Source organism: Zeus faber (assembly GCF_960531495.2).
Source record: "Zeus faber genome assembly, chromosome: 6".
Lineage (NCBI taxonomy): Eukaryota > Metazoa > Chordata > Actinopteri > Zeiformes > Zeidae > Zeus > Zeus faber.
In genome coordinates, this window is record NC_137201.1 from 35,377,281 (window position 1) to 35,398,273 (window position 20,993).

General features: G+C 46.1%; 1 protein-coding gene across 1 annotated transcript in view; it reads right to left on the minus strand.

Annotated features, from left to right (window-relative positions):
• Positions 1 to 3,227: 3,227 nt before the first annotated feature.
• Positions 3,228 to 20,993, minus strand: part of cacna2d4b (calcium channel, voltage-dependent, alpha 2/delta subunit 4b) — a gene marked incomplete at both ends in the record, with an annotated part of 75,681 nt that continues 57,915 nt past the window's right edge. The window contains 13 exons of the mRNA XM_080002992.1: positions 3,228 to 3,329; positions 3,994 to 4,076; positions 4,515 to 4,630; positions 6,030 to 6,147; positions 6,399 to 6,419; positions 7,585 to 7,640; positions 7,720 to 7,772; positions 10,231 to 10,306; positions 10,500 to 10,570; positions 12,045 to 12,107; positions 12,408 to 12,452; positions 12,569 to 12,583; positions 13,477 to 13,538. Of these exons, the coding sequence (XP_079859118.1) occupies positions 3,228 to 3,329; positions 3,994 to 4,076; positions 4,515 to 4,630; positions 6,030 to 6,147; positions 6,399 to 6,419; positions 7,585 to 7,640; positions 7,720 to 7,772; positions 10,231 to 10,306; positions 10,500 to 10,570; positions 12,045 to 12,107; positions 12,408 to 12,452; positions 12,569 to 12,583; positions 13,477 to 13,538 (881 nt within the window). The remainder of the gene's footprint in view (positions 3,330 to 3,993; positions 4,077 to 4,514; positions 4,631 to 6,029; positions 6,148 to 6,398; positions 6,420 to 7,584; positions 7,641 to 7,719; positions 7,773 to 10,230; positions 10,307 to 10,499; positions 10,571 to 12,044; positions 12,108 to 12,407; positions 12,453 to 12,568; positions 12,584 to 13,476; positions 13,539 to 20,993) is intronic.

A 20,993-nucleotide genomic window follows, 5' to 3' on the forward strand; every position in this document is an offset into this window, starting at 1 on the left:
AGCGAGCAGCAGTATGGTTTCATGCCAGGAAAGAGTACTACAGATGACATGTTTGCTTTAAGTATGCTGATGGAAAAGTACAGGGAAGGCCAGAGGGAGTTGTGCTGCGTCTTTGTGGATATAGAGAAAGTATATGATAGGGTGCCGACAGAGGAAGTGTGGTATTACATGCTTAAGTCGGGGTTGGCAGAGAAGTGCGCAAGAGTGGCACAGGATGAAGGGCAGTCAGACAGTAGTAAGGTGTGCAGTAGGCGTGACCAAGGCATCAAAGTGGAGGTGGGATTGCATCAAGGATCAGCTCTGAGCCCTTTCAATACATGTACCTGAATGGGAGGGAGGGCGGAGAAAAGATGAGAATGCAAGGAGTGGAGGTGGAGAAGGCGGATGAGTTCAAGTACTTGGGGTCGACCGTCCAAAGCAGTAGAGTGCGGGAGTTAGGTGGAGAAGAGAGTACAGGCAGGGTGGAATGGGTGGAGAAGAGAGTACAGGCAAGGTGGAGTGGGTGGAGAAGAGTGTCTGGAGTGATGTGTGGCAGAAGGGTTCCAGCCATGTTGTACGGTTTAGAGGCGGTGGCACCGACTAAAAGGCAGGTGGATGAGGTGGAGGTGGCAGAGTTGAGGATGTGGAGGTTTTCATTGGGAGGGACAAGGATGGACAGGATTAAGAATGAGGACATTAGAGGGACAGCTCAGGTTGGACAGTTTGGTGGAAAAGTGAGAGAGGCCAGATTGAGATGGTTTGGACACGTGTGGAGGAGACATGAGAGTTACATTGGGAGAAGGAGGCTGAGGGTGGAGCTGCCAGGCAAGAGGAAAAGAGGAAGCCAAAGAGAAGCTTGATGGAGGTGCTGAGGGAGGACATGCAGGCGGGTGGTGTCAGGGAGGAAGATGCGCAGAACACAAGGTGTTGGAGGCAGATGATCGGCCAGAGCAGCCGAGGAAAAATACTTATTATTATATTCAATATTATTATTGCTATTACTATCATTATTATTATTATTATTAATACTATTATTATTATTATTATTAGTAGTAGTAGTAGTATTTTTAATATTATAATTATTACTATCATTGCTATTACTATTATTGCTTTTATTGTTTTTTTTCTATCATTACTATTATTATTATTATTATTATTATGATTATTATTATTACTATTTATTTTATTATTATTATTATTATTATTATTATTATTATTATTATTATTGTCATTTTTTATTATTTATCCTTTTGGACAGTGAGCCTTTCTGTTTATTCTAATAATATAAATCTCGGCATGTCGGCGGGCCGGAAAGGCTCCCTCTTAGGCAGAGACTCCCACAAGTGGCTCCTGGACAGGGAGTGGGGAGGGGCAGGACACGGCATGAACGGCCCCTGGAGCCGGAGCGTAGTGTTTTCTGTGATTACCTTTATTTTATTGTTGTTTTATTTTCTTATTGTCTTGTGAAGCACTTTGTCACTGTTCTTCAGAGATACTACAACTTTATTTACATCTAAAAACACAATGAAAAACAATACTGAACATGGACAAACATTATAAACATGAATATGCATTGCCATCTGGTGGCCTAAAAGGCGAGGAGGCTGTTCTGGAAGCACAGTGAGGAGCGCCCACTGCTGTGAACAGCGGTCACCTGCTGTGAGGAGCAGTTTAGAGTCCACTCCAGGATCCAGATTGCACTCCTGGATCCTGGAGTGCACTCCAGGATCCAGGAGTGCACTCCAGGATCCAGAGTCCACTCCAGGATTTAGAGTCCATTCCAGGATGTATAATCCGCTCCAGGATCCAGGAGTGCACTCCAGGATCCAGAGTGCACTCCAGGATCCAGAGTGCACTCCAGGATCCAGAGTGCACTCCAGGATCCGATGACCACTCTAGGATTTAGATTCCATTCCAGGATGTAGAGTCCACTCCAGGATCCAGGAGTCCACTCCAGGATCTACAGTCCAATCCAGGGTCTATAATCCACTCCAGCATCTTGAGTCCACTCCAAAATCTTGAATCCGCTGCAGGATCCAAAGTCCACTCCAGGATCTATAATCCACTCCATGATCTAGAGTCCACTCCAGGATCTAGAATCCACTCCAGGATCCAGAATGCACTCCAGGAGTCCACTGGTCCACTTCTGGTTTGGAGGGAGATAAAACCTGGAGTGGAGCTGGAACCGACTGACCCTTTGGAATCATTATCAAACTGAAGCGTTTCGTGGGATTATTTTAATGTTTGTACTTCAACAAAAACATGAAAAATGGAAACAAGCTGCGATAAGGCATCGAACCTCGACACTTCCTGTTACATCACAAACTCCAAGCTCAACTACTTGTTGTGACGTCATCACAGGATGATTGACTGGAGGCGGAGCTCCACAGCGACCGGCTTTTCCAAAAAGGAATTTATATTTTTAAGTGTCCAAACAGTCAATTGTCCAGGAAGACACTGAGCATCATAGATATTATTATATTGATGTGTAAAAATATTATATCGATCTCAGCAGCTTTTTGTGGTTCCATAATGAAAACGAATTGATGCGCACACACATGTACATGTAAACCCTACATGTACATGTAAACCCTACATGTACATGTAAACCCTACATGTACATGTAAACCCTACATGTACATGTAAACCCTACATGTACATGTTCATGTACGTCATGTATCCAAAGCTGCACTGTCACTATGATAGAATGTGAGAAGCTGCAGCGCATCCAGCGTCCACTAGAGGTCCTCCTCCTGCTCCTCCTCCTCCTCCTCCTCTTCCTCCTCCTCCTCTTCCTCCTCTACCTCCTCCTCCTCCTCTTCTTCTTCCTCCTCCTCCTCTTCCTCCTCCTCCTCCTCCTCTTCCTCTTCTTCCTCTGCCTCTTCCTCCTCCTCCTCTTCCTCTTCCTCCTCCCCCTCCTCTCCCCCTCTCCTCTTCCTCCTCCTCTTCCTCCCCCTACTCCTCTTCCTCCTCCTCCCCTTCCCCTCCTCTTCTTCTTCCTCCTCCCCCTCCTCCTCTTCCTCCTCCCCTTCCCCTCCTCTTCTTCCTCTTCCTCCTCCTCCTCTTCCGCATCCTCCTCCTCCCCCTGCTCCTCTTCCTCCTCCTCCTCCTCCTCCTCCTCCTCTTCTTCTGCATCCTCCTCCCCCTCCTCTTCCTCCTCTTCCTCCTCCTCCTCTCCGGGTGGAATAGCCCTTTAATGTTCATCAGAGAGGTCACTTCCTGCTGCAGTGTGGAGGCGGAGCCTGCTTTTACCTCCAACTAGAGTGGATTAATGAGAGGGCGAGGGTGGAGCAGAACAGTGCAATGGAGACGGAGTGGTCCGCCACGCCCCCACACTCCTTAGCGTCTTCCTGCACAGGGAACAGGAAGTACAAAGAAATGGAACAGGAAGAACAGGAAGTACTAATACATGAAACAGGAAGAACAGGAAGTACTAACACAAGGAACAAGAAGAAATGGAAGTACTAACACACAGTATGTAACAGGAAGAACATAACAAACAATAATTGTATATAATTAAGTATTTAAAGCATTTAAAGTTTGTAAGTATTATTAGATATAATTAATCCCATCACCTCATATTACTATAAAGTACTATAGGACTCTGAAGTAGTGTAATACTATGGAACTATGAACTATGATTGTACTTTGGGACTATGAAATACTATGGTACTATGGTACTGTTAAGTAGTTGTTTTGTACTATGGTTCTATGAACTACTATGATACTGTTAAGTAGTTGTATTGTACTATGGTAAAATGAAGTACTATTGTACTATGAGACAGAACTGCAATCCACAACCTGTTGAAAGAAACAAAAGAGATCAAAATGAGGTTGGTACAGGAACTAATACTAGCACTAGTCTTGATAGTACTGCTGCTAATAGTACGACTGCTAATAGTACAACTGCTAATAATATTACTGATTATAGTACTAATGCTAATAGCACAACTGCTAATAGTACTACTGCCAATAGTTGTGTATTAAACTGGGGTTTGAAAAGGGGCGTGGCACCTTGGGGTGGTAGGCGTGGCACGACTCCGGACGACGACGAACTTTCTGCGACTTCATGCGGTTACACTTCACTGTGGAGTTATGTACAGAGGAGTTAAAGAGCACAGCGGGAATAGAACCTCCAACCCTGTGAGCGATTGCCTCACTCCCGGGACTCGAACCCTCCCCCCGCAGCTAGTGCCTGGCTCCGGGGACTCAAACCCTCCCCCCGCAGCTAGTGCCTGGCTCCGGGGACTCGAACCCTCCCCCCGCAGCTAGTGCCTGGCTCCGGGGACTCAAACCCTCCCCCCGCAGCTAGTGCCTGGCTCCGGGGACTCAAACCCTCCCCCCGCAGCTAGTGCCTGGCTCCGGGGACTCGAACCCTCCCCCCGCAGCTAGTGCCTGGCTCCGGGGACTCAAACCCTCCCCCCGCAGCTAGTGCCTGGCTCCGGGGACTCAAACCCTCCCCCCGCAGCTAGTGCCTGGCTCCGGGGACTCAAACCCTCCCCCCGCAGCTAGTGCCTGGCTCCGGGGCAGGATATATTTGATCTCCTTGGGCTCCAGCCCCATGGGGCCGTACTGCCTGGAACAGTCGCAGTCGGCCTGAGTGACGACCAGAACCAGGTTGGAGTCCGGGACCTGCTGCACCACGAACATCCTGCAGTACACAGTACACAGTACACTGAGTACACACAGTACACAGTACATAGTACACAGTAACTGAGTATACACAGTACACACAGTACACAGTACACTGAGTACACACAGTACTCAGTGCAAAGCGTACACAGCACACTGAGTACACCCAGTACACACACTGAACACTGCAGTGTGTGTGTGTGTGCAGTGTGTGTGCAGTGTGTGTACAGCGTGTGTACAGCGTGTGTACAGTGTGTGTACAGCGTGTGTACAGTGTGTGTACAGCGTGTGTACAGTGTGTGTGCAGTGTGTGTACAGTGTGTGTACAGCGTGTGTGCAGTGTGTACAGTGTGAATGCAGTGTGTGTGCAGTGTGTGTACAGTGTCTGTGCAGTGTGTGTACAGTATGTGTGTACAGTGTGTGTGTGTGCAGTGTGTGTGTACAGTGTGTACAGTGTGCTTACAGTGTGCGTACAGTGTGTGTGTAGTGTGTGCAGTGTGTGTGTGCAGTGTGTGTGTACAGTATGTGTACAGTGTGTGTACAGTGTGTGTGCAGTGTGTGTGTGCAGTGTGTGTGCAGTGTGTCTGCAGTGTGTGTGTGCAGTGTGTGTGCAGTGTGTGTACAGTGTGTGTACAGTGTGTGTGCAGTGTGTGTCCAGTGCGTGTACAGCGTGTGTGCAGTGTGTACAGTGTGTATGCAGTGTGTACAGTGTGTGTGCGCAGTGTGTGTGCAGTGTGTGTACAGTGTGTGGGCAGTGTGTGTGTACAGTATGTGTGTACAGTGTGTGTGTGCAGTGTGTGTGTACAGTGTGTACAGTGTGCGTACAGTGTGCATACAGTGTGCGTGTAGTGTGTGTACAGTGTGTGTACAGTGTGTGTGTGCAGTGTGTGTGTGCAGTGTGTGTGTACAGTATGTGTACAGTGTGTGTGCAGTGTGTGTGTGCAGTGTGTGTGTGCAGTATGTGTACAGTGTGTGTGTGCAGTGTGTGTGTACAGTATGTGTACAGTGTGTACAGTGTGTGTGCAGTGTGTGTGTGCAGTGTGTGTGTGCAGTGTGTGTACAGTGTGTGTGCAGTGTGTGTGTACAGTGTGTGTGCAGTGTGTGTGTGTACAGTGTGTACAGTGTGCATACAGTGTGTGTACAGTGTGTGTACAGTGTGTGTGCAGTGTGTGTGTGCAGTGTGTGTACAGTATGTGTACAATGTGTGTAGAGTGTGTGTGCAGTGTGTGTGCAGTGTGTGTGTGCAGTGTGTGTGTGCAGTGTGTGTACAGTATGTGTACAATGTGTGTAGAGTGTGTGTGCAGTGTGTGTGCAGTGTGTGTGCAGTGTGTGTGTGCAGTGTGTGTACAGTATGTGTACAATGTGTGTAGAGTGTGTGTGCAGTGTGTGTGTGCAGTGTGTGTGCAGTGTGTATGTACTTCTGGCAGCGTCCACATTTGATCAGACTGTTGGTCTCTCGCACCGAGGTGTCGTACAGGAAGCCGGGGTACGAAGTGTCACACGGCTGGAGAGCCTCCACCTTCTTCTGCTTGTGACCTGAGAGACAGACAGACATTCAGACAGAGAGCAGACAGACAGACATCGCCTCTACTGCAGTGTGCCTGCCTCCTCCAGGGGGCGCTGCAGCAACAGTCTGATCTGATGTGGAAGAGGAGGAGATGAGAAACAGGAAGTTGAGGCTCTGACTTCCTGTTGCTGTAGCGCCCCCTGCTGCCACGCCCGGTTCTGCAGCACAAGCAGCTGAAGCTCCAGGTCACCTGGCTGAGTGTGTGTGTGTGTATACTTACTAGTGTGGTATCCAGCCTTGGCTGGAAGATGATGATGATGATCATGATGATGCAGTGAGCAGCACGATGAGGATGAAGATGAAGCATTTTGATGAAAGAAGATGATAAAATGAATTTGACATGAACAACTGAACTGAACTGATCAGAGCTGATCAATATGTCAGGGCTGGTATTGATCATTTTTATTTTTCTAGTATTATAACACACACTGCGTTATAAAACTACGAATACACACAAGGTGAGTATTATTATTGTTATTATTATTATTATTATATATTTTTCTGTATTATTATTATTATTAGTAGTAGTAGTAGTAGTATTAGTAGTATTAGTAGTATTATTGTAAATATTCTTATTCTTATTCTTATTATTATTATTGTAATTATAATAATCATTATTATAATAAGTAGTAGTAGTAGTAGTAGTAGTAGTAGTAATAGTATTATTATTATTGTTTTTTTAAGTATTATTATTATTGAAATCATTATTATTATTATTATTATTATTATTATTGTTATTAATAGTAGTAATAGTAGTAGTTGTAGTAGTGGTATTATATTATTATTATTATTATTAGTAGTAGTTGTAGTAGTAATAGTATTATTATTATTATTATTATTATTGTATTTATAATAATAATAATTATTATAAGTAGTAGTAGTAATATTATTATTATTATTATTATTATTATTTTTATTATTATTAATAATAATAATAATAATAATAATAATAATAATAATAATAATAATAGTTGTAGTAGTAGTTTTATTATATTATTATTATTATTAGTAGTAGTAATAGTATTATTATTATTATTATTATTATTATTGAAATTATAATAATTATTATAAGTAGTAGTAGTAATAGTATTATTATAATTATTATTTTTATTATTCTTATTATGTAATAATAATAATTATTATTATTATAAGTAGTAGTTGTAGTAGAAGTAGTTGTAGTATCAGTGGAGTAGTAGTAGTAGTAGTAGTAGTAGTAGTGGTATCAGAAGAGTAGTAGTATCAGTAGAATAGTAGTAGTAGTAGTATCAGTAGAGTAGTAGTAGTTGTAGAAGTAGTAGTAGTAGTAGTAGTAGTAGTTGTAGAAGTAGTAGTAGTAGTAGTAGTAGTAGTTGTAGTAGTAGTAGTATCAGTGGAGCAGTAGTAGTAGTAGTACTAAAGTGTTTTACCATCAACAAAGTAGTCTGAGTGCCAGAGGCCGCAGAGGTTGAGATCCAAGACGAACCTGAAGGAGAGAAATGCATTCTGGGTAATACTGCAGGAACGGGTGTAATCTTCTCTGTTTACTATGTTGATGAACGTACATGAGGACGTTGGAGAAGATCCATCGAACCAGAGCCACCAAACCGAAGAAAGGCTGAGGAGACAAAACAGCAGGTGACACTGGGAGGCTCCGGCACAACCAGTCCACGACCAGTCCGTACTGGCGACACTGGGAGGCTCCGGCACAACCAGTCCACGACCAGTCCATACTGGCGACACTGGGAGGCTCCAGCACAACCAGTCCACAACCAGTCCATACTGGAGAAACTGGCAGGCTCCGGCACAACCAGTCCACAACCAGTCCGTACTGGCGACACTGGGAGGCTCCAGCACAACCAGTCCACGACCAGTCCGTACTGGCGACACTGGCAGGCTCCGGCACAACCAGTCCACGACCAGTCCGTACTGGCGACACTGGGAGGCTCCGGCACAACCAGTCCACGACCAGTCCATACTGGCGACACTGGGAGGCTCCAGCACAACCAGTCCACGACCAGTCCGTACTGGCGACACTGGCAGGCTCCGGCACAACCAGTCCACGACCAGTCCGTACTGGCGACACTGGGAGGCTCCGGCACAACCAGTCCACGACCAGTCCGTACTGGCGACACTGGGAGGCTCCGGCACAACCAGTCCACAACCAGTCCATACTGGAGAAACTGGCAGGCTCCAGCACAACCAGTCCACAACCAGTCCGTACTGGCGACACTGGCAGGCTCCAGCACAACCAGTCCACAACCAGTCCGTACTGGCGACACTGGCAGGCTCCAGCACAACCAGTTCACAACCAGTCCGTACTGGCGACACTGGCAGGCTCCGGCACAACCAGTCCACGACCAGTCCGTACTGGCGACACTGGGAGGCTCCGGCACAACCAGTCCACGACCAGTCCGTACTGGCGACACTGGGAGGCTCCGGCACAACCAGTCCACGACCAGTCCGTACTGGCGACACTGGGAGGCTCCGGCACAACCAGTCCACGACCAGTCCGTACTGGCGACACTGGGAGGCTCCGGCACAACCAGTCCACGACCAGTCCGTACTGGCGACACTGGGAGGCTCCGGCCCAACCAGTCCACGACCAGTCCGTACTGGCAAAACTGGCAGGCTCCGGCACAACCAGTCCACGACCAGTCCGTACTGGCGACACTGGGAGGCTCCGGCACAACCAGTCCACGACCAGTCCGTACTGGCCACACTGGGAGGCTCCGGCACAACCAGTCCACAACCAGTCCGTACTGGCGACACTGGCAGGCTCCAGCACAACCAGTTCACAACCAGTCCGTACTGGCGACACTGGGAGGCTCCAGCACAACCAGTCCACAACCAGTCCGTACTGGCGACACTGGCAGGCTCCGGCCCAACCAGTCCACGACCAGTCCGTACTGGCGACACTGGGAGGCTCCGGCACAACCAGTCAACGACCAGTCCGTACTGGCGACACTGGGAGGCTCCGGCACAACCAGTCCACGACCAGTCCGTACTGGCGACACTGGGAGGCTCCGGCACAACCAGTCCACGACCAGTCCGTACTGGCGACACTGGGAGGCTCCGGCCCAACCAGTCCACGACCAGTCCGTACTGGCAAAACTGGCAGGCTCAGGCACAACCAGTCCACGACCAGTCCGTACTGGCGACACTGGGAGGCTCCGGCACAACCAGTCCACGACCAGTCCGTACTGGCGACACTGGGAGGCTCCGGCACAACCAGTCCACAACCAGTCCGTACTGGAGAAACTGGCAGGCTCCAGCACAACCAGTCCACAACCAGTCCGTACTGGAGAAACTGGCAGGCTCCAGCACAACCAGTTCACAACCAGTCCGTACTGGCGACACTGGGAGGCTCCAGCACAACCAGTCCACAACCAGTCCGTACTGGCGACACTGGCAGGCTCCAGCACAACCAGTTCACAACCAGTCCGTACTGGCGACACTGGGAGGCTCCAGCACAACCAGTCCACAACCAGTCCGTACTGGCGACACTGGCAGGCTCCAGCACAACCAGTTCACAACCAGTCCGTACTGGCGACACTGGGAGGCTACAGCACAACCAGTCCACAACCAGTCCGTACTGGCGACACTGGGGGGCTCCAGCACAACCAGTCCACAACCAGTCCGTACTGGCGACACTGGGAGGCTACAGCACAACCAGTTCACAACCAGTCCGTACTGGCGACACTGGCAGGCTCCAGCACAACCAGTTCACAACCAGTCCGTACTGGCGACACTGGGAGGCTCCAGCACAACCAGTCCACAACCAGTCCGTACTGGCGACACTGGCAGGCTCCAGCACAACCAGTTCACAACCAGTCCGTACTGGCGACACTGGGAGGCTACAGCACAACCAGTCCACAACCAGTCCGTACTGGCGACACTGGCAGGCTCCAGCACAACCAGTTCACAACCAGTCCGTACTGGCGACACTGGGAGGCTCCAGCACAACCAGTCCACAACCAGTCCGTACTGGCGACACTGGGAGGCTCCAGCACAACCAGTTCACAACCAGTCCGTACTGGCGACACTGGCAGGCTCCAGCACAACCAGTGACTCACGCTGAGGAGCGGCCTGGCACTGCTGGCGTGGTGGTGATTGTTCCTGCACATGGCCTGGTAGTCGAACAGTGAGATCCTACAACATGAGGAGACAGGTAGACAGTAAGGCAGTTAGACAGTAAGACAGTAAGACAGACAGTTAGACAGTAAGACAGTTAGACAGTAAGACAGTAAGACAGACAGTTAGACAGTAAGACAGTTAGACAGTTAGACAGCTGGAGCTCCTCTCCATCAGTGTGAACAGCACAACCTCAGGTGGAGTTTCTTACTTTTTAAACATTCCCATCTTGAGGAGCGAAGCCATCACTGAGCCATCCACCTCCCCGAAGAAACGCCCCACCTGCAGCAGAGTCATCAGAGCAACACAACAACAACAACAACAACAACACAACAACAACACAACAACACAACATCAGAGCACCATCAGGAGTTACTCCACAGCTACTGTGTATTGTGTGTATTACTGTGTCTTAGTGTGTATCGTTTGTATTAGCGTGTATTGTGTGTATTACTCTGTCTTAGTGTGTATCGTTTGTATTAGCGTGCCTTGTGTGTATTGTGTGTATTGGTGTGTATTGGTGTGTATTGTGTGTATTAGTGTGCATTGTGTGTATTGTGTATTGGTGTGAATAAGTGTGTATGGTGTGTATTAGTGTGTATTGTTTGTATTGTGTGTATTAGTGTGTATTTGTGTGTATAGTGTGTATTAGTGTGTATTAGTGCGTATTAATGTGTATTGTTTGTATGTGTGTGTATAGTGTGTATTAGTGTGTATTGTGTGTATTAGTGTGTATTAATGTGTATTGTTTGTATTTGTGTGTATAGTGTGTATTAGTGTGTATTGTGTGTAGTTTCTATGGTAATGAAAGACAGCATGCCCTTGAGCAGCTCAGAGGTCAGAGGTCACAGCCTTGGGTCTAATCTCCAGATGTTTCAGTTTAAAGCTGAAAAATACTACCAGCGCCTTTAATGAGATATATTCATAAAATACTGGTTTCCATATTAATATTTATACTCATGAAAGTAATGTGAAATATATAGTTCTTAATTGAACCCTTTATTTGTCTGGTATTATTTATTCAAGTAAAAGGTTTCACTGTAGTGTACTTGTATCAGTAGTGTACTTGTATCTGTAGTGTTCTCGTATCAGTAGTGTACTTGTATTAGTAGTGTACTTGTATCTGTAGTGTACTTGTATCAGAAGTGTACTTGTATCTATAGTGTACTTGTATCAGTAGTGTACTTGTATCAGTAGTGTACTTGTATCTGAGCATGCTCAGTAGTGTACTTGTATCAGAAGTGTACTTGTATCTGTAGTGTACTTGTATCTGTAGTGTACTTGTATCAGAAGTGTACTTGTATCAGTAGTGTACTTGTAGATCAGGATTAAAGGACCAGATGCTGTTTATGATACACATTCATTCATCCTGCCTGTCTCACTGACTGTCTCACTGACTGGCTGTCCAGTGGTGTGGTCTAGCTCTCGTAGTGGCTACATGGATGATTCCCTCCCAGTGGGCGTGGCTGCACGTACACAGGTGATGTCACCTTGAAGGTGTTTACACCCTGAACAACGTCCTTACCTGTGTTGATGGACATGATGTCCTGAACACAGTTATCATCCAGTCATTAAAGAAGTAGGGTGAGGTCGTGAGGGGGTCACTGGGGTCATAATGTGGTCATAACAGGGTCAGTGGGGTCATAACAGGGTCAGTGGGGTCATAACAGGGTCAGTGGGGTCATAACAGGGTCAGTGGGGTCATAACAGGGTCAGTGGGGTCATAACAGGGTCAGTGGGGTCACTGGTCTGGTACCTCAGCTCGGTCTTTGGACAGCAGGATGAAACCATTGTTGTCCACCAGGAAACAGTTGAGATCCTAAAGAAGAACATGATCAGTACTACTACGGCACTACTACAATACTACTACAGTATAAATACAGTACTACAGTACTACTACAGTACTACGATGACAGTACTACAATGACAGTACTACGATGACAGTACTACTACTACTACAGTATTACTACTACAGTACTACTACAGTACTACAATGACAGCACTACCACTACAGTACTACTACAGTACTACTACTACCACTGAAAATTACTGATCAGTACTATGAAGCAAGAGGCTGTAAACACACCAGTATTCATTTGTCCCTTTAGATATTACTTACAATGCTGTCACAGCTCAGAGGACAGACACCTTCGATGTTAGAACACTGCAGACAGACGACAGGCAGGCAGAGAGGCAGACAGGCAGGCAGACGGGTTAGCAGATGATCAGTGTTCACAGTTTAATTCTTGACATTAAAGTTTCAGTGAAACATTGACTCACATCTGTATCGTTCGGCTGAAGGAGGAAGAGAAAGAAGGTTAGAAACTATCCCTCCATCATTATATCACTCCATCATTATATACTCTATCTATCTATCTATCCATCACTATGGTTGTGGTTAATAAATAACCTCTTATTGTTAAATTCGTAATCCGACATGAAAATAACCTACTGCATCTTATGCTAAATCTAGTGCAATAAACCAAATTTAATAAAAAACCCTTTAAAATGATATCTGTCAAAACACCAGTAGGAGGAGCCAAAGTGTAGTACATCCCATGACCAGCAGAGGGAGCCAAAGTCTTCCACAACACAGAAATATTTTAGGTTTTATTTTCCAAGGTCACATATCCTTATCTGCTGAGTCAGTTCTCCGGAGAACGTTGGCAATGGAAAGTTACAATGACATCCTCTTCCAGAGAGGGGAGGGTGTTCAACTATGAAGGCTGCACCTGGCTGTCAGCATAGTGACATCAGAAACCAGGCAGACAAAGGGATTTATGACAAAAGAAAGCTGGATATGTCAATGAACAGAGCTTCTCCTCAACTATAAGATATGACAACAAAGGGATGTAAGATCAGTCAATTTTGCGAAGCTCTGAGCGTGTTGCTGTATTTGTCTTACGCAATAAACTTGCGTAAGACAAATCTATCTATCTATCTATCTATCTATCCATCTGTCTATCTGTCTGTCTCTGTCTATCTATCTGTCTATCTATCTGTCTGTCTGTCTGTCTGTCTGTCTATCTATCTACCTACTGTATCTATCAATCTGTCTGTCTGGCTGTCTGTCTGTCTGTCTGTCTGTCTATCTATCTATCTGTCTATCTGTCTGTCAATCCATTTATCCACTTTCAGACATGAAAAGTCAAACCAACCACTGAAGTTAGTGTGTGTTTGTGTGTCACCTGTTTGCTGATGTCCCAGAATCTCTTTTCCAGCAAATCCAAGGACATCTGCACTCCAATGGCTGAGAAGAGAACACACACACACACACACAAATATGTAATGAGCGTTTGTTGTGGGGACCTCTTGACATCATGGTTGCGTTCTAACTCTCTCGCTCATGGAGATGCTCCCAGATGCTATGACAGTGGAGGTGGGCGTAGTACTGCCCCCTCCACCAGGGGGCAGTAGATGAGACGTGATCCTGTTCATAGAATGACGACAACAATCTCAAACATAATGAGATAAGAATAAAAATAAGATAAGAAATCGGAAATGACAACATGAACGATATATTATTATATATTATTATATGTTATTATACAGTGCGGAGTTTTCCGAGTTAGGAGCCGTCGTTCTGTCGATTTTTTGTATTGATTTGCAAAAATGTGAGTTACGAGTAGCGAGCTTCAGGTGCCGCCGCTGGGAGGCGTGGCCAGCGAATGCGGCCACATCCCGGGTCTCACTGCTTCACTTCATGTGGTGACCTGAGTGTGGAAGCTTCTCTTTTGTGTTTTGTGCTTTTTGTGCAGTTATTTTGCCATTTTTTTTCCAACCATGGGTCCGAAAAAAGTAAGTTCTGAGAAGAAGTGGATGATGTCATTGACTTAAAGCATGAAGTCATAGAAACATATGAGCGAGGTGCGTGTGATGGAATTGGCGAGGCAGTACGAGCGTAGTACTTCTACCATATATACCATACTGACGCAGAAAGAGACAATAAAGGGTACTACGCCAGCCAAGGGCGTTGAAATCATGTCTACGCTGTGGACCGCCGTCCATGAAAAGATGGAGAATCTGCTGTGGGTGTGGTTGACGGAGAAGCAGCTCGCAGGAGACAGCGTGACGGAGGGTATCATCTGCGAGAAGGCAAAAATGATCTACACATTCTCTTATTGTGTTTTATTATGTTTTTATACAATATTTGTGATTTATAAATACATTTTTCTTGTTTAAAAACACGTAACAAAGAAATTGGATGTTTTTTGGGGGCTGGGACGGATGAACAGATGAACGGCATTTCAATTCATTTCAATTCATTTCAATTCATTTCAATTCATTTCAATGGGAACATTGATTTGCTATATGAGCAGATTGAATTACGAGCTCTGTCACGGAACCAATTCAACTCCTAAGTCAAAAGTACCACTGTACATTATAAGATATTATTATATATCATGATATATTATGATATATTATTATATGTAATGAAATATTATTATAAATTATTATATATTATGATATATTATTATATATCATTATATATTATTATATATTATTATACATTATTGTATATTATTATATATTAAAATATGTCATTATATATTTTCATACATAATTATATATTACTATATATTATTATATATTAAAATATGTCATTATAGATTTTTATACATAATTATATATTACTATATATTATTATATATTAAAATATGTCATTATGTATTTTTATACATTATGATATATTATTATATATTATGATATATAATGATATTTTATTATACATAATTATATATTACTATATAATTATTATATATTAAAATATGTCATTATATATTTTTATACATTATGACATATTATTATATATTATACATTATAATCTACTGTTATATTTTATTATACATTATGATATACTATGATATATTATCACAAACTATGATATATTATTATATATTATTACACATCCATGTATGTTCACAGTTATGGGCCTCTTCTTCTCCTTCATCTTCCTTATCTTCATCATCTTCATCTTCCTCTTCATCTTCTGTTTACACCACTAAACACCCTGTCCCTCCTCCTCCACCTCCTCCTCCTCCACCTCCTCCTCCTCTCAGCACTTTGATGTTACTATTTCAGGAAAACTGAGCTTTTAATGCACTTTACACAGCAACACACATTAATACACACACACACAAAGGAGGCTTTCCTCTCCCTCTCAGCAGTAGAGTGTCTAAAGAGGTTAGCCAGGCAGAGCAGAGAGAGACAGAGAGAGGGAGGGAGACAGAGAGAGAGACAGAGAGAGAGAGGGAGACAGAGAGAGGGAGGGAGACAAGAGAGAGGGAGGGAGACAAGAGAGAGGGAGGGAGACAGAGAGAGGGAGGGAGAGATGCAGTGTGAGCAGAGGCTGAGATGCCGTCGTAGCGCTCGGACGCCTCTTCCTGCAGGAGCTGCTGAAAACGACAGATGGTGAGTGGAGAGAGAGAGAGATGGAGGGATGGAGGGATGGAGGGATGGAGAGATGGAGGGATGGAGGGATGGAGGGATGGAGGGATGGAGAGATGGAGGGATGGAGAGATGGAGGGATGGAGAGATGGAGAGAGAGATGGAGGGATGGAGAGATGGAGGGATGGAGAGATGGAGAGAGAGATGGAGGGATGGAGAGAGAGATGGAGGGATGGAGAGAGAGATGGAGGGAGGGATGGATGGATGGAGATTGACAGTTGGGTACTTTTGGGTTGTGATGCTTGAGTTGTTCAGGGGTTAAAGGAGCAGAACATGTGATGTCACAGTGTGTTGTGTGTTGTGATGTCACAGTGTGTTGTGTGTTGTGATGTCACAGTGTAGCAACAGGGCGGAGTCAGTTCCACAGAAGAACTGATAAACAATAAGATCGACCTGTCATACCTGTACACACCTGTACACACCTGTACACACCTGTACACAGCTGTGTGTGTGTGTACGCAAGTCAACGTGTGAGTGTGTGTGTGTTGCTGAGTCACGGCTGCAGAACTGAATGTTATGAAAGAGCAGCTGCACAACATCTGGACTCTGTGTGTGTGTGTGTGTGTGTTAATCTTCTGATGGTGCTTTTGACAAGCTGTCTGCTCCTTCACAATAAGAGCCCCCCCTCCCTCCACCGACCTGGAGATTATGTAATACTCTCATCCTGAGCACTTGACAGGAAGTACCAGGATGTAGCAACAGGAAGTACCAGGATGTAGCAACAGGAAGTACCAGGATGTAGCAACAGGAAGTACCAGGATGTTGCAACGGGAAGTACCAGGATGTTGCAACGGGAAGTATCAGGATGTAGCAACATGAAGTACCAGGATGTTGCAACGGGAAGTATCAGGATGTAGCAACGGGAAGTACCAGGATGTAGCGACGGGAAGTACCAGGATGTAGCAACAGGAAGTACCAGGATGTAGCAACAGGAAGTACCAGGATGTAGCAACAGAAAGTATCAGGATGTAGCAACAGGAAGTACCAGGATGTAGCAACAGGAAGTACCTGGATGTAGCAACAGGAAGTACCGGGATTTTGCAACAGGAGGTATCAGGATGTTGCAACAGGAAGTACCAGGATGTAGCAACAGAAAGTATCAGGATGTAGCAACAGAAAGTATCAGGATGTTGCAACAGGAAGTACCAGGATGTTGCAACAGGAAGTACCAGGATGTAGCAACAGGAAGTACCAGGATGTTGCAACGGGAAGTACCAGGATGTTGCAACGGGAAGTATCAGGATGTAGCAACATGAAGTACCAGGATGTTGCAACGGGAAGTATCAGGATGTAGCAACGGGAAGTACCAGGATGTAGCGACGGGAAGTACCAGGATGTAGCAACAGGAAGTACCAGGATGTAGCAACAGGAAGTACCAGGATGTAGCAACAGGAAGTACCTGGATGTAGCAACAGGAAGTACCAGGATGTTGCAACGGGAAGTACCAGGATGTTGCAACGGGAAGTATCAGGATGTAGCAACGGGAAGTACCAGGATGTAGCAACAGGAAGTACCTGGATGTAGCAACAGGAAGTACCAGGATGTTGCAACGGGAAGTATCAGGATGTAGCACCAGGAAGTACCAGGATGTTGCAACGGGAAGTACCAGGATGTTGCAAAGGGAAGTATCAGGATGTAGCAACGGGAAGTACCAGGATGTAGCGACGGGAAGTACCAGGATGTAGCAACAGGAAGTACCAGGATGTAGCAACAGGAAGTACCAGGATGTAGCAACAGAAAGTATCAGGATGTAGCAACAGGAAGTACCAGGATGTAGCAACAGGAAGTACCTGGATGTAGCAACAGGAAGTACCAGGATGTTGCAACGGGAAGTATCAGGATGTAGCAACAGGAAGTACCAGGATGTAGCAACAGGAAGTACCAGGATGTTGCAACGGGAAGTACCAGGATGTAGCAACAGGAAGTACCGGGATGTTGCAACAGGAAGTACCGGGATGTTGCAACAGGAGGTATCAGGATGTTGCAACAGGAAGTACCAGGATGTAGCAACAGAAAGTATCAGGATGTAGCAACAGAAAGTATCAGGATGTTGCAACAGGAAGTACCAGGATGTTGCAACAGGAAGTACCAGGATGTTGCAACGGGAAGTACCAGGATGTTGCAACGGGAAGTACCAGGATGTTGCAACGGGAAGTATCAGGATGTAGCAACATGAAGTACCAGGATGTTGCAACGGGAAGTATCAGGATGTAGCGACGGGAAGTACCAGGATGTAGCGACGGGAAGTACCAGGATGTAGCAACAGGAAGTACCAGGATGTAGCAACAGGAAGTACCTGGATGTAGCAACAGAAAGTATCAGGATGTAGCAACAGGAAGTACCAGGATGTAGCAACAGGAAGTACCTGGATGTAGCAACAGGAAGTACCAGGATGTTGCAACAGGAAGTACCAGGATGTAGCAACAGGAAGTACCTGGATGTAGCAACAGGAAGTACCGGGATGTTGCAACAGGAAGTACCGGGATGTTGCAACAGGAGGTATCAGGATGTTGCAACAGGAAGTACCAGGATGTAGCAACAGAAAGTATCAGGATGTAGCAACAGAAAGTATCAGGATGTTGCAACAGGAAGTACCAGGATGTTGCAACAGGAAGTACCAGGATGTAGCAACAGGAAGTATCAGGATGTAGCAACAGAAAGTATCAGGATGTTGTAACAGGAAGTACCAGGATGTTGTAACAGAAAGTACCAGGATGTAGCAACAGGAAGTACCAGGATGTAGCAACAGGAAGTACCAGGATGTTGCAACAGGAAATACCAGGATGTTGTAACAGGAAATACCAGGATGTTGCAACAGGAAGTACCAGGATGTAGCAACAGGAAGTACCAGGATGTTGCAACAGGAAGTACCATGGTGTAGCAACAGGAAGTACCAGGATGTTGCAACGGGAAGTACCAGGATGTTGCAACGGGAAGTATCAGGATGTAGCAACAGGAAGTACCAGGATGTAGCGACAGGAAGTACCAGGATGTAGCAACAGGAAGTACCAGGATGTAGCAACAGGAAGTACCAGGATGTTGCAACGGGAAGTATCAGGATGTAGCAACATGAAGTACCAGGATGTTGCAACGGGAAGTATCAGGATGTAGCAACAGCAAGTACCAGGATGTAGCGATGAGAAGTACCAGGATGTAGCAACAGAAAGTATCAGGATGTTGCAACAGGAAGTACCGGGATGTAGCAACAGGAAGTACCTGGATGTAGCAACAGGAAGTACCTGGATGTAGCAACAGGAAGTACCGGGATGTTGCAACAGGAGGTACCAGGATGTTGCAACAGGAAGCACCAGGATGTAGCAACAGAAAGTATCAGGATGTAGCAACAGGAAGTACCAGGATGTAGCAACAGGAAGTACCAGGATGTTGCAACAGGAAATACCAGGATGTTGCAACAGGAAGTACCAGTATTTTCCAGGAGTTAAAACAAAGTAAAACAGATATGCGTGCTGCTTGGAACCATTTAAAAAGGATTCGAGAGGGAGGAGCTGCAGGAGTCAGGACAGCATGATTGACCTTGTCTCGACCTTGGACACAAAGAAAGATTTAGAAAGATAAAGAACAAACTGGGAGTTGGAAGAAGCCTCCTTTCACAACACCGTCCAATTGGAGGGCGGAGTCAAACAACACACCCAGGCTTCTACACGTGGTTGATCAAAGGAAGGTGGTGGTGCAGGGTGTAGCGACGTCTTCATGTCGTCACCGTCTCAGTTGTATCGTCGGTCACATCAGAACCTTTTTGGGCTCCAGGATGTCAAGTCCTCGAGGTTTTTAGGGAAGGTTTTCTGTTTGGGTTGAGTGGAGCTTCCAGCGGCGTAAAGATGGAGAGAGATGAGAATGGATCCCAGGTGGAGCATGTACAAGGAAAAAAAGGATGGGACCTGGAATGGACCCCTGGGGGCCCCTGCAGGTGGAGGACGAGTGATGGCCGACCTGAACTGAAAAGGTTCTATCAAGTAGTGAACCCGTTGAAAGATGATCCCTGACGCTGGCGCTGTGGTCCAGCGGTGAAATGATCATTGTGAGGTGGAGCGGGTCCAGGGTGGTGCTGGGGTGCAGCACTGTTAAAACAACAAAATCAGCAGCTACGTCAGCGGCTCCACCGCAGCAGCGTTCAAACCACACGCAGCACAAAGAGACAGGTTGTGGCTCCAGACAGGAAACTATTTCCAGTAAACAAGGGAGGAGCCCGGAGGAAAGCGACAGCAGGAGGTGAGACATGTGATGGAAGGTAAGACAGGTTGTTGGCGACACGTCCAGTTTTACATTTAGTGTCGAAAAGAACAGTTTGTACAGAGATCACAACCCTCTCAGTTGAACAGGATGTTGTATTTATTTGGGTTTCGGGCTCCGCTCTCCTGAGGTCCTGTCTCACAGCAGCGGTCAGGTAGACAGGGCTGAGGTTTGGGTTGAGAACGCCTGGATTGAAGGGAGGCACCTGTCTCCCTGCCTCCTTTTTGACCTGTCTCCCTCTCTACTTTTCTCCCTCTCTACCTGTCTCCCTGTGTCCCTGTCTATCTGTCTCCCTCTCTACTTGTCTCCCCCTCTACCTGTCTCCCTGTGTCCCTGTCTCCCTTCTACCTGTCTCCCTCTCTACCTGTCTCCCCCTCTGCCTGTCTCCCTCTCTACCTGTCTCCCTCTCTACCTGTCTCCCTCTCTACCTGTCTCCCTGTATGGAGCTGCATTCACTGCAAACAGATTCCAGCTCAAAAGACACGATTAGAAATAACTAATAATCCAATAAAGTGTGAAAAACTAGAAACCAAGACAGAGAGAGAGAGAGACAGCAGAGAGAGAGAGACAGCACAGAGAGAGAGACAGCAAAGAGAGAGAGACAGCACAGAGAGAGAGACAGCACATAGAGAGATACAGCAAAGAGAGAGAGACAGCACAGAGAGAGAGAGCGAGTAGCAGTACTGAACTGGATTAATATCAACTGACAAACACACACACAGTAACACACACACACACACACACACACACACAGTAACACACACACACACACACACACAGTAACACACACACACACACACACACACAGTTACACACACACACACACACACACACAGTAACACACACACACACAGTAACACACACACACACACACACACACACAGTAACACACACACACACACACACACAGTAACACACACACACACACACACACACAGTAACACACACACACACACACACACACAGTAACACACACACACACACACACAGTAACACACACACACAC